The sequence below is a fragment of the Eleginops maclovinus genome, chromosome 5 (genome assembly GCF_036324505.1).
Source record: "Eleginops maclovinus isolate JMC-PN-2008 ecotype Puerto Natales chromosome 5, JC_Emac_rtc_rv5, whole genome shotgun sequence".
NCBI lineage: Eukaryota > Metazoa > Chordata > Actinopteri > Perciformes > Eleginopidae > Eleginops > Eleginops maclovinus.
Genome location: NC_086353.1, coordinates 27,634,345 through 27,647,949, shown reverse-complemented (window position 1 = coordinate 27,647,949; position 13,605 = coordinate 27,634,345). Strand labels below are relative to the sequence as shown.

General features: G+C 38.3%; 1 protein-coding gene across 1 annotated transcript; it reads right to left on the bottom strand.

The window, feature by feature from the left end:
• Window positions 1-124: 124 nt before the first annotated feature.
• stx3a (syntaxin 3a) lies at window positions 125-9,535 on the bottom strand. Its single transcript, XM_063882930.1, has 10 exons — window positions 9,051-9,535; window positions 7,935-8,009; window positions 7,758-7,857; window positions 7,525-7,599; window positions 6,943-7,010; window positions 6,570-6,678; window positions 4,261-4,334; window positions 3,696-3,830; window positions 3,277-3,387; window positions 125-3,120 (listed from the first exon to the last, which is right to left on the bottom strand). The coding sequence occupies exons 1-10, from the start codon at window positions 9,078-9,080 to the stop codon at window positions 3,043-3,045; spliced, it is 855 nt and encodes a 284-aa protein (XP_063739000.1). The 5' UTR covers window positions 9,081-9,535; the 3' UTR covers window positions 125-3,042.
• Window positions 9,536-13,605: the final 4,070 nt, after the last annotated feature.

The following is a 13,605-nucleotide window of genomic DNA, read 5'->3' as shown; positions in this document are numbered from 1 at the left end:
GTGGAAGTGACCTGTCTTTCAAACACGTCGAGCTTGAATACGGCGAGCGAGAGGAACATTCCCAACTGTAATGCGCAGTACAAATCAAACAAAAAGGGAAATAATCACATAAACAAAACAAACATGAGGTCAATTGATTTATTTTTTGTCAACAGTGGATGAAAACTACAAAATAAATAAAATACACATTTCCATAGCAAATGTCTACAGGGTAATAATGTAAACAGGAAAGTGAGAACACAAACGAACACCAATTCCATGTCAGACAAATTGATAATTAGGGGAACATAATTGCCAATGTTCTGACTGAACCATGGTCGACCAATTCTCCTGAATCCACACTGCATTATTACATTTCAATCCATTATTGTTGTTATTATAAGATTTAACTATAACGTTTATTAAATTCCTTCTGGAACCTGGCTCAGAAAGTGAGATCCCACCTTCTTTCAATTGAACACCCACATTCCTGCATTTAATTCAGATAGATTATTACCAGGTGAATTGAAAAACCCAAGTTATTAGTGGAAAGTCATGTTATTCTATTGTTTGGACCTACATTTTATCCATTGAACCTTGTGAGCACAAAGTAGAAGTATACTGCTCCCCCTAAAACAATCTAGCAATCACTCTTTTATTAGTTATTTTTAAGGTTTTCAATCAAACTTGTTTATAGCATGAGACAGTAAAAAATGTGGTAGATATAAGCCTACATTTGAACATCCACAGGGAATTTTGGCAGGTGCTCCTGTTGTAACGTGACACAAGAAAACATCAGTCTGTTTCACATAAATAATTCTCCATTTCCAAACATTCACATTTTTAAATGTTATTTTCCTCACATGAAGCAATGACCAGATCTAGTCTCCAATTGTACAATGTAAAATATGGATTAAGAGTAGGCGGACATTACAGGAGTGGGCTGCAATGTTAACCCCCCTTGCAATGTGTGGATGTAGAGCAAATAGGGAGGATGCAAAAGTCAAAGACCAACTAGAGTCAAACCATGGCATGAAACAAGATTGGAAATAAAATCATATTCTTTAAAAAAACAAGGGGGGACAACACAAACACATAAAAACGAAATACATTTGTGTAATATATACACCAACAACAAAGACATGAAGAGGTTAAACAGTACATTCCAGGCAGTGTAACCAATAGAGCAGGGCTTGGTTTATTCCATTTCTTAACTAACACCTCCAGAATCTACACCTATTCTTGCCATCACGTCTACTTTAATTCAAACTTTCAAGCTCAAATACATGAATTCTTTAAACAAAATGCCTTTATTTCTTCAGTAAAAATAAAATAAATGAATAAAGGTCCCACTATGAAGTCATGGAAGGTGCAGGGATCATTGATATAGTCGGTAGCATAAGTATTGGCACAGAAGTACAATTTCTACATCCAAATGCCAATAACAGAAAAGATTAAAAAACTAAAGAATAAAAACATCTGTGTTAATACTTACGCTACTGAATTCAGAGATATGCACCCATGAGGATGGGCACTGAGGGGTCATGCTGCACGGACATCTGTGTGTGATCGGTTCACTTTCACTTAATCACCTGTTAACAGCCACTACATGAATTCCTTTCTGAGCAATAAATGCTTTTCAGTGGTTTTTTGTATCTTATATAACACTAATTCTCATTAGTTACTTACTGCTTCGATGTATTTATGAAAGTAGATCCTGAAACTATTCATTGTTTGTTACCTGAATAATTGAAATCAACCAAGATAGAAGTCAATGGAGCTCACCTAAAAATGAATCCAGGTTTTAAAGAATCTTCAGAAGGAAGACATATTTAGGATCACCATACAGAAAGAAAACCCCAATACTTTTACTATGCTAAGAATGGGTACAGATATAAATAAAATGTAATCTAACTCATCACTCCGGAAAAGTCCTACAGATACACGAGCATTGACTGACAAATCCTGTACCATTCATAACTATAGAGATACTGCCGGCAGGGCCAAAGATGAAAAACATGTTCTGCTCATAGAGAGCCTAAGTCCCTCCCTTTCCGGTGGAGCACCATGGGAACTTATTTCGGAAAAAATATGTATTGTAGTCCATGGCGAGAGAAATTATTTTTGATCCCGTTTGAATTGTGCCATGAATTACACATATGATGTTTGTCAATCTTAAGAAATAATTTCCAAGTCAAGAAAGTCAGTTTGGCGTAAAACTGTTGAAATATAAGACTATGAAAATACGCAACTAGAAACACTACAAATCCAAGAGTAAGTGATTTCATAACTGATGTCATCATTCTTTCCCTCCATTAAATATAAGAGATATGAAAATAACTTTAACAACATCCCTACTGCTTTGTACCAAGTTGTAGGCATACCAGCAATGGGTCTTGCTTGTTCTTTTTGTGGACGTGTATTGTGCGAGACCAGAGATGTAGTTCATTGTGCGTTTTCACACAAAACTAAGTGTTACTTCACAGTTTTACGACAACTTTTTTTTTCTTGACTTGCAAAATGATCTTTCAAATTGACAAACATCATATGTGTAATTCATGGCATAATTCAAACGGGATCAGAAAATAATTTCTCTCTTGCCATTGCCTAACATACATATTTCTTCCGAAATAAGGTCCCATGGGTCGGAAATAGAAGGGCGGGATTTAGGCTCTCTATTGTGGATTGAACCTGTAGTTCTTACATTTTATAAGGGACAGGGATTGACACTGGTTAGAGCTATAAAACACATTTCCCTTTTATCAAGTCTCTAAAGCTTTTTGTTGGAACTAAAGGTCATTTAATCTAGACGCAGTACACTGCAGGCATTGAAAGGTGTCACTAATATTAGAGTAGTATATAATGACATTAAAACTTAATTTAGATGTTGAACCCCTTAAGAATGTGAAGAAGTTGTAATAACATATTAGAAATAATAGAGAAGGAATGCAGACTCTATTTCTAATTTGAAGGAGGGAATTGACAGTAAACTGTGCCCGGGCTCTACTTTGCTCTGCCTTGTCCCATACTGTGGGACCCTGCTAGGCGGCTCGTTCAGCATTACTATTTGAAGAAGCTGTAGACAAATGAACCGAGTATCAAGGCCAGAATCACACAGCAGCAGAAGATCATCATTTGTTTCTGGAGAAAAGTAAACAGAGAAGTAAAAGAAGATGTAGTGCTCCATAAATGCATTCATGTAGGGAAAGAACAATCAGAGAATGAACAGTAAAATAAACAGACAATGTTTATTCAGGCCAGTAAAGCCATGTTACCGCTCCATCAGTCTCAACTTACCCTGCGTGCCTCCTGCTGGAATTTGGCTGCCTTTTTGGTGTCAGCCACTGCCCTCTCTACAAAGCCCACGGACTGGTCCATGTTGCTCTCTATTCTGTCAATCATGCCCCCCTAGAGAAGGGCAGGAGAGAATAATGGAAGATAATTCTTTGTCATATCATTTTTCAGCAGCGAGATGGATACTTCAGTGAGCATGGGTGGTGCTGTGATTCAGTTTTGCCAGTATTCTATCAAATATCTGAGCAGGTATGTAATCAAACACACAGCGACTGACAGCTGGAAGAACATGAGAGACTTTAATGTACAAAAGTGACAAAAAATATATGACATTTTTGCCTTAACTCTTGCAGTATATGAACAAGTAGATCTATCATTTTGTTCATAAAAGAAAAAGAGAGTGTGTGTGTGTGAGTGTGTACCTGATTCTCCACCAGCATGGCAATATCCACAAACATGTCATGGAGCTCCTTGATGCTGCTCTCTAGCCTCATGATGTCTTTGTGACGGGCCTCGATCTCATTCAGGGCCTGCTGGTTGATCTTAGACTCCGTGATCTTAAGGGGGGGGTGTCACACAGACAGATTCAATTGTCAGCATAGGAATGCAAACACGTTAAAAGCAAAAGAGCTGCACCTCAGAGAACACATTTCTATTGTATACCACAGTAACCAGTATAGTATGCAATATGGTACATGCACCATGGTGCTGTCAAATATACCCAGGTGCCATGTTCTGCCATGCTATGCTATACTATTACAAAATACCACAGTACACACACTAAGGCAGTGTCCATGGTTCTGTAACACACCTACTAATGTAAAATATACAATATTACCCCAAATAATTGCCTGAGGTATGATCTCGGACAATCTCAATTGTGTGTTGATCGACAATACATTAATAGGGTGACTTAGCTGTGAGTGTTATTTCAACTGTGTGTGTGCATGCATTAACACATCGAGACCCACAGACGGTCAGTCTCACCCCGGCACTGAACACAGCTGAGTTTCCTCCCTCCAGCATGGCCTCCAGTTCGTCGTCAGTCGTTGCTTTCCCCGCTGTGATTAACAGGAAGACAGTTGAATGAGTGTTTCACACACCAACCTGGTAACAGCTGGTATACTGTCAGATTAATAACAGCATACTAGAGTAACTGTCAGTCGCCTGACACCTGTGACCATAGAGACGGATGAAATATACAACCAACCCTAAACACATGTGTAAAGAGGACTGATAGTAAGGCCAGAGATGCTGTGACGAGCATATGTATACCAGATGAACAGGGATACATGTTTCTGCCATATCATCGAGGAACTCGAGTGTTAGTGTGTTTTGTAGGACTTTAGAGTCATGGAAATCTCAGGAATTCCTGACACTGCTTATGTCTCCTATTATGCAATATTTGAACAATATATTGTAGGGCCATATCTATACAAAACATGTCTGTGAAGTTGTAAATTACCTTTAATATGTCTTACCTATATTTAAAATGTGTTAGCTTTTATAGAAGTGATTATAGTTGTATGCCGGGCCGGCCCTGGTCACAGGTGAACTAGGCGCCCGCCTGGGGCGCCGAATTGGTGGGGGGCGCCGCCGAATTGGTGGGGGCAGCCTCTAGTGGTGCCCTTAAGCATACATCTTTCTCTTACCCAGGGCCGGCCCTGGGCGTAGACAGTATAGGCGAACGCTAAGGAAACTACGCTAACATTGCATACAGAGTCAATCATGGCCGTCACTACCATTCTCAGTTTCAATCATGTCTGCAAGTCGATCACAGAAAAAGGTGACGATTTCATAAGCATCCAACAGCAACTATCTTTAGTTGAGGGTTTATTATTTTCAAACAGAAGTTAAATCCCCACTAAAAGGAGTCCCTCTTAAAAAAATAGGAAAATTACATTGTAATAATAAAAAATCATCCCCCTCGTTAGATTAATGTCAATGTTTTTATTGTGTTTTTTTATCTTCTTTTCAGAACTTGGCTGTACAGCCAATCACAATGCATGACGTCATCAGTAAGCGGGCCGGAAGCCGTCGATTGGGGAGGCCGAGCACATCTGGTAGCTACAACAGATGGATGATGAATAAATTAACATATAATAAATAGCTACATTGGGTTTTTAGCAACTGGCTGATGAGGGCACAAGGTTTGTTATAACGTGATTAAACCCCATATGATGTTCCAAACCACATCCAGCATTATTTCTGAAACACTTCTCAGAGTTTACCACTAGAACAGAGACATTATATGTATTATATAAACAACAACTCTAAGTCCCTCCTGCAGACATCCTGATGAACACACACACACACACACACACACACACACACAGACACAGAGGTGCTGGGGAGGGGATTCAGCTCGTGACTGTATATGGGGGACGATCGGTTGGAACGTGTCACGTGGGCGGGACGTTGCCAGGAGTTCAATGTAAAGCTAGCCCACATTGTCCTTATGACGTCCTCCGATTCAAATCGGCAGCAAATGTGGATCAGCTCGTTTGTACCCCCATTTTTAGAGATGTGGGTAAGGAGGAAAAGAGAGAGGGTATGTATTTTCGGACACTTTGTGAGTCTCCTTACACACCGGGGACACATCTTTATGTACAAAAGATATCAAAAAGTGCATTTTGCATAATAGGGGACCTTTAAAACCAACAAGGACACTGACAGGTCAAACAAATCTGTGTTTTAGTTCTTAGTGTCAAATCCATGGGGTGCCTTTAGTAATCTTAGTCCTAATAATACCACTATGACAATAATAATAATAATAATATATATATATATATATGTTAGGGGGTCTATATGAAATGTGTTATCTCAGACCTGACTATAGAAGCTATCAGCTTCACCATTCCTCACAATTGTCCTACAAGTTGTTAACGCTCTTGTTCCAAACAATGAGGTGTAGGAAGTGGTTAGTGGCTGTCCTTTTCATGCTAAAGCAGATTTAATACTTTTTTTAACTGAGAACAAGCTGCAATGTTTTGAATTAGCATATGGTAATAGACATAAGATACACATGATATCATTAAGCTTAAAAAAAATACAAACAGGAATCAGAAGGCCAAGTCATGTTTAAAGGAGCAATAACATAATTATGTGACACTGAATGACATGTGGTGAGCTTATGAAATTTGAACGTGTGCATGTGATGTAAAAAGTGATTGATAAATTCATGAAAGGCATATTCAAAACATTTGAAGTATTTGGACTCAAAACCAAAAGATCCTCATCAAGGTTTCTGAAGTCATGATATGATGATGGCAGCATGTAGTTAGATTGTAACTCACTGATCTCCAGCTGACGGGCGATCCGTCCTTTGCTCTTATCTCTGAACTCCATCTGAGCCTCGTTGTATCGGGTCATCACCTCAACAAACTTCTTGGCCAGGATGGCTTGCTGGGAAGGGAGAATGCGTCTTGTTAAATGACCTTAGAAGGGGAGTAAATATGTAACGGCAGTGACATAACACATCATTGTATCCTTGTTTATGTTTTCAGCTTTATAAAAGGATTTTAATGTGCCTTTTATTCACTGGGGGCGAGAACCTCCATGATCAATAAATATGTAAAAACCAAACATTTCCTGTGAGCTCCATTTCTTTAAATGGTATACTGTGGTTGAGTAAACTTCATTTAATAGTTATATCTGAAAAAGTCTGACCTGTGATTTGCGTATCCTGACGTCAGCTGAGGCTCTCTCATCTGCGTTCTCAAGCTGGCCCTCAATACCTGATTTAGTTTTGACCAGCAAACCACACACACACACACACACACACACACACACACACACACACACACACACACACACACACACACACACACACACACACACACACACACACACACACACACACACACACACACACAAAGAGAGGACAATTGTGAATCTGTTGTTGTAAAAACAACAGGCAAATTGAAACATTATTTCAATTGGGTAATTTCCAGACATATGCAGACGTGTACAGATGTAGACACAAGATGAGACAAAACGGATATACGACATTTTTAGCATTTTACTCAACAAACACGCTGAATAAAGTTGCTGTATTTTTTCTGTTAAACTCCATCAATAGACACGTGGAGGGCCATGACTAACAGCATTTCTGCATTGGCACTAACCTCTTCCCACAGGAAGTATTTATCCCGGCTAGCTCTTTCAGATATGTCTATAAATAGCTCTGCAGCCACCACAAAATGATGGGAGTTAATAAGTTCCCTCAACAGGAAATAAAACAATACTGACTCTTTAGTTTGTTTCTTGCGTTGTTAGCCGACTTCTTGATCTCATTGGTGACGGCTTCAACTTCATCCTGTGTTTCTGAAATAGAGAGAGAGGCCAGGGAGTTCACAAACAGCAAGAACTGTGTGTGTGTGTGTGTGTGTGTGTGTGTGTGTGTGTGTGTGTGTGTGTGTGTGTGTGTGTGTGTGTGTGTGTGTGTGTGTGTGTGCGTGTGTTTGTGTGTGTATGTTTGTTACTCTGTTCAGATGAAGCAGCTGACAGGATGGTGGAGTAGAGTTTTTTGATTTCTGTGACACTCGCATCAATCTTGTCAATGCTGGTGCGTATATCTTCAATCTGAAAGACACACAACATGAGCACGGAACACATTCTCTGCTAGTGATGGGAGCCACTGACAAACACAAATACAATACCTGTGCAAAGAAATCATCCATAAAAGCCTGATTCTCCACTGGAATCTCAACGTCATCGCCTCCTGCGTCACTCTTCTGTTAAACACATGCACACACGCACGCACACACACACACACACACACACACACACACACACACACACACACACACACACACACACACACACACACACACACACACACACACACACACACACATTAGGAAGAGGGGAATATTCACAGGAAGCACAGAATAAATATAAATATTGATTGTTCAGCAGCAAAAAACCTTATATTCAACATATTTAAAAGCCCTGATGCACTAGATACATAGTCACCCCTAAATATAGATTTATTTCCTGTCTCGGTATTTGACATACACATCTGTACAGTGTGTAGTTCACCTGCAGTGCGTGTGCCTCTGTGACGTCAGGCACACACATACATGCTTGAGTCGCACGCGCTGCTGCCTTCTGCACGCTCCAAACTAAACAGTAAACTAATTTTAACTCCTCAGCCTTACATATTATAAGAAGCTTTAGGACTATAAGAATATTTACTCTAAAACATCAAAGTAAAACATATTTAATAGGCTACGTGCTAGTTTGTGTCACCTTGTTCCCCTTCATGTTTCAAAAATTCGGCAAGAACCTGCTTTAATGAGTCTTTCTAAACGCGGTTTTCACATTTGTTTTTCTATTATTTTGTGCTAAATTGAACACATAACTGTTAAGGCTACGGGAATAGCCTTATTTATTTTTCACAAACCAAAAAGATCATCTGTTTGTGTAAAACACTATAAAAGTATGTCTGGCATGAGTCCCTCATCCTCAGATAAACTACTAAGCTATGTTCCACAGCCATTTGGGGAGATGACAGTTTCAGACAGGCAGTTAATAAACTAAAACACTTCTAAATGCATGAATGAACACTTATAATACACTTTAATGTCATTCAAACCATCAGCAGAAAACACACACACACACACACACACACACACACACACACACACACACACACACACACACACACACACACACACACACACACACACACACACACACACACACAGATTACAGCAGGAGGCCTGAAACCTGCAGGTCCTCACACAGCCCGATACATTACTAACGCTGCCTACCTCCTTCAGCTGGGCCAGGCGGTCCTTCATCTTCAGAGCTCTGTGTTTAATTCACACTTGAAAAAATAAATAAATAGATAGATAGATAGATAGATAGATAGATAGATAGATAGATAGATAGATAGATAGATAGATAGATAGATAGATAGATAGATAGATAGAAAGATAGATAGATAGAAAGACAGACAGACAGACAGACAGACAGATAGATAGACAGATAGACAGATGGATAAAACCACCACCCAAAGGTCTCGGACGACTATTCCTTCCCTAGCATACAGGAGCTGTCAAGATGGCCTCCAAATTAGCCCAGTGGAAGTGATTAGCTGCTTCAGTGGATGCTGGAGAGTTGGCGGGAGGAGTTGTCAGAGGAAAAAGCGCAGGTATGGAGGAGTCAGAGGAAGGAGTGAGGAGAGTTCTTCATGAGGAGAAGCTGCTGGTTGGTCTGGACGCTCCTCTCTCAGCAGTATTTGTTGTCCACCTACCCTCAGGTCCACTAAGCCGCTATCCTCTAAGAACAGATTAGGACAACAGTGCAGGACGATAAACCTGCCCCTCCCGCCCCTTCCCAGCCCTCCCACGTCTCCTAACCCTGCTCAGTGTGTTGCCTTAATCTTTTACTTTTAATCCATACATTGCTAAATTGAATAGATAATGAGTTAACGACTCATTTAATTCATGTCTTACTTACTTATTGTATAAAACTTTTCAAATAGGGATGGTTTTATGAAAATAGCAGACACGTGTAAGGAGCCTTGCAGCCGCTAGGGGGTGCTAGAGTTGGGTTCATGAGCGTTTGTGAATGCATCATGTATATGAGCAGCGATTTAAGAAGTATTCAGCTGCTTTACTTGAGTAAAAGTACCAATACATTATTGTCAAAATACTTCCTTACAGGTTAAAGTACTGCATTAAAAATTCTTACGTAAGTAAAAGTAGAAAAATATTATCAGCGAAATGTGATAAAAATACAACAAGTAAAAGTAATCATTGTGCAGAGAAATGGCCTTTATGTGTGTACATAATTCATACATATGTGACATGTTTAGGTAATATTCTTGCATTAAGTAGCATTTTACAGTTGTAGACAAACAAAGTACTTTCTGTAAAATATTTAAACAATTGACTCTTTTGCAAATTAAAGAGTTTGTACACTAGTTTGATTTTTAGAGCTGCATTTTGTTAAATGAAGCTAAAGCTGTTAAATAAATGTAGTGGAGTAAAATTGCATTATTTCCCTTTTAAATGTAGTGGACTAGAAGTATAAAGTACCATGAAATTGATATACTAAAGTAAAGTACAAGTACCAGGAAATTGTACTCAAGTACAGTACTTGAGTTAGTTACTTCCAGCCTCTGTTTATTAGCAGCACTTTATTTTAAATTCCATTTTACCACATATTGATAGCATCATTGAATAGACTCAAATGTGGTTCCCATACCTCAGGTCTTTGACATGAAAACTGTTTGATAAAGGCCTATTAACTAAGTAACTAAACTAAGAGTTTGAGTTTACTGGGAAAGTGTTTTCATTTAGAAATGAGTAAACACTGCGTCTAATAGTCCAAAATAATTAAAGTTTTAGACAATTACTAAAGAGAAGAGTGTCATACTACTCTGCACAAATGCAAATATCGAAATTAATGAAGGAAAAAGTCTTGGAGACAGAAAGACAGATTTAGGCCTACCTATTTTCTGCAAAAGTGACATAAAGTGTACAAAAATAAATGCATAATGATTAGAAATGAATACATCGAACATTAGTTTAACAACCAATACAATAGATTCATTTGATGTGGTTCAAAACAATTATATTATGACCAAAAAAGAAACATATGGAAGAAGTAAAAGGATAACTAAAACAAAATTATTTCATGAAATTATGAGATTGGGCAAATTAAGTTCCTTACAACAACAACAAACCTTTAACTGAAGAATGATTGTTGATGAGCAATTACCTTTGGAAGAACTGATGTGTAAAAGACAAATAAACCAAGATATCACCAAATGTAATAATAATAATAATAATAATAATAATAATAATAATAGTACATGGTATCTACATAGCTCTTATCAGGCTATGTAAGTTGTTAAGGCTACGGGAATAGTCTCATTTATTCATCACAAACCAAAGATATCATCTGTTTGTTTAAAGCACTATAAAACTATGTCTGGCATGAGGCCCTCCTCCTCAGATAAACTACTAAGATATATTCCACAGTCATTTGGGGAAATGACAGTTTAAGACAGGCAGACTTAATAAACTATAACACTTCTAAATGCACTTATGAATGAACATTTATAATACACTTTAAGGTCATCCAAACCATTGTAGAAAACCCCAATGTCTATTATTGGGCAACTCACAGTAAACCATTTATGTAACCGAGGTAAGTTATCCATGTTGTTGGAATTGCTTCCAGCAAATTCTCCTTTTGTATCTTATAGTCATCTATAACTCTATCTAAATCTAAAGATAATAAATCTATGTATGTATAAATGCATATTGAAATGTAGATTTCAATTTAGTTTTGTATGTGTATTTATATATATAAATGTACATAATATTATTGAACTAGTTTAAATATTTCCATATCATTTATTTTGTTTCTCTCATATGTGTATCTGTATAGATGTGTGTGATTTCTTTTGTTTGTAGATATGTGTCCTGTAATAAAAGAAAAAGAACCAAAAATCAATAAACATAAATTATAGAAATAAAAACTAATGCAAGACTTTATTTACCTTTCTAGTATAGTCTTCTCATAAATGTTATTATTATTTTATTTCAGCTGTATCAAAGCCATTTCGTCAGGTCAGGTTTAGTTTTTAAAGCCAATTTCAGTTTCATGTTTAAAGTCTCTTATTGGTCATATGTAAATCACAACAGCTGAGCAGTTATGGGCAATGATATCCCCCTCTAATACTAATGCAAAGATATAAAAGTAAAAGACGCAAATAAAAATGAACTAGAACATTGTTTCTGACAGAACAATCTATTGGCACATCACAGCAGGGGTCAAAGGTAATGTCATGGAAATATGTAAGACTCATTATGGAAGAGGGATGAAAGGGATGAAAAAAGGAGTGATAGAATACTGAAGGATACCGTTACAAGAATGCAGTGCTATGGAAATATACCTTTAAAAAAACCAATGATTTGTCTTGAAAAAAGCATGCCCTGGCTCTTGGACTGTGTGTGGACCATTAAAATCTCATCTTTTTTTATGCACATAACTAAATGCTGCCTGCATTCGCGCAGGAAGACAATATTTCTACCTGTTTTTAGACAGAAAAAAACAGGTCACATTCCACAATAAAACATGACATTCCATACTCTTCTCAAGATAGTTAAATACAAAAAAACCATTTGGATATTAAGCACATTCAATAACAAGTATATATATATATATATTTATTTGGTATATACAGTATGTATGTAAATAAAAAGGCAGACTTTGATAAGCAGTATTCCTGGATGGGGGGACCTGGGGGAACCCATAATGGTGGCTCTGCACACACTTCTTTCAATCATCCCATTCCTGATTTCCAAGCTGTTACTGCCTCTAGACAACCTCTTGACCTCTGTAGGCGTGTACATCTATTTGAGATTACATACAGAGTCACCCACAATCTTTCACTATCTCTAAACTATTTGTACAGTATGATATATCATCATATATGACACAACAATGTTAGCTGTCATCTCTTTCATACTAACTGACAAGCAAGAGGCACTACTCTTTGTATTCTGCATTTCAATAGGTCCGTTTTATGATATTGGGCTGTATAAATAAACTTTGATTTGATTAAACCTTAGAACGTAGGGATCTAGAAACATGTCTGAAATGTACTGATGTTCCAAAATATGTTTAAAAAAGTAAAGACAGTAAGCCTGTTTTGTTTGTCACTGGAGTGAAGATGGGGACTGAGAGAACTTTGTTTATGAGACTTTTCCTCCAATTTCTCATTACTGCGACACAGCGACAGGTTAAGGGGCAGCACCGACACACATCTATCCGTCCCTGCGCCGGCGGCTGGAGCAGCTGGACTCTAATGAATTAGCCTCGGACGTGTTTCTGCTGTCCCCATGTTACACACACACTCTCCCCTACTGTGTGTGCCTCTACCTGTCAGCCCATTAGCTCTCATCATGTCACACACAGACCTAATGGTGTTAGGCACACACACACACACACACACACACACACACACACACACACACACACACACACACACACACACACACACACACACACACACACACACACACACACACACACACACACACACACACACACACACACACACACACACACAAACACACACACTCTCTCACAGCCAGACATTACTATAAACATAAAACCCAAGGCTCCATTATTGTCCATGTGTGTGTCTGTCTGTGTGTAGCTGTGTGTGTGACAGTGTTATGGCTCAGCATATGTGTGTGTTAGTGTCCACCTTTTACCAGGTTTTATGTGTGTTCCCAGACCTGCTGATCAAAAACATGCAGCGGTGGACTAGACGGCCTGGTGGTCTGCCCAGCCCGGGTGGTC

What these genes read in the sequence shown, in the direction of transcription:
- stx3a (XM_063882930.1), bottom strand. Translation starts at nt 9,080, where the DNA reads ATGAAGGACCGCCTGGCCCAGCTGAAGGAG. An exon ending in GCCTGGCCCAGCTGAAGGAG is followed by an intron (nt 8,010 to 9,050) that starts GTAGGCAGCGTT and finishes TGTGTTTAACAG; the next exon opens with AAGAGTGACGCAGGAGGCGA. An exon ending in CGCCCGTCAGCTGGAGATCA is followed by an intron (nt 4,335 to 6,569) that starts GTGAGTTACAAT and finishes TGTTAATCACAG; the next exon opens with CGGGGAAAGCAACGACTGAC.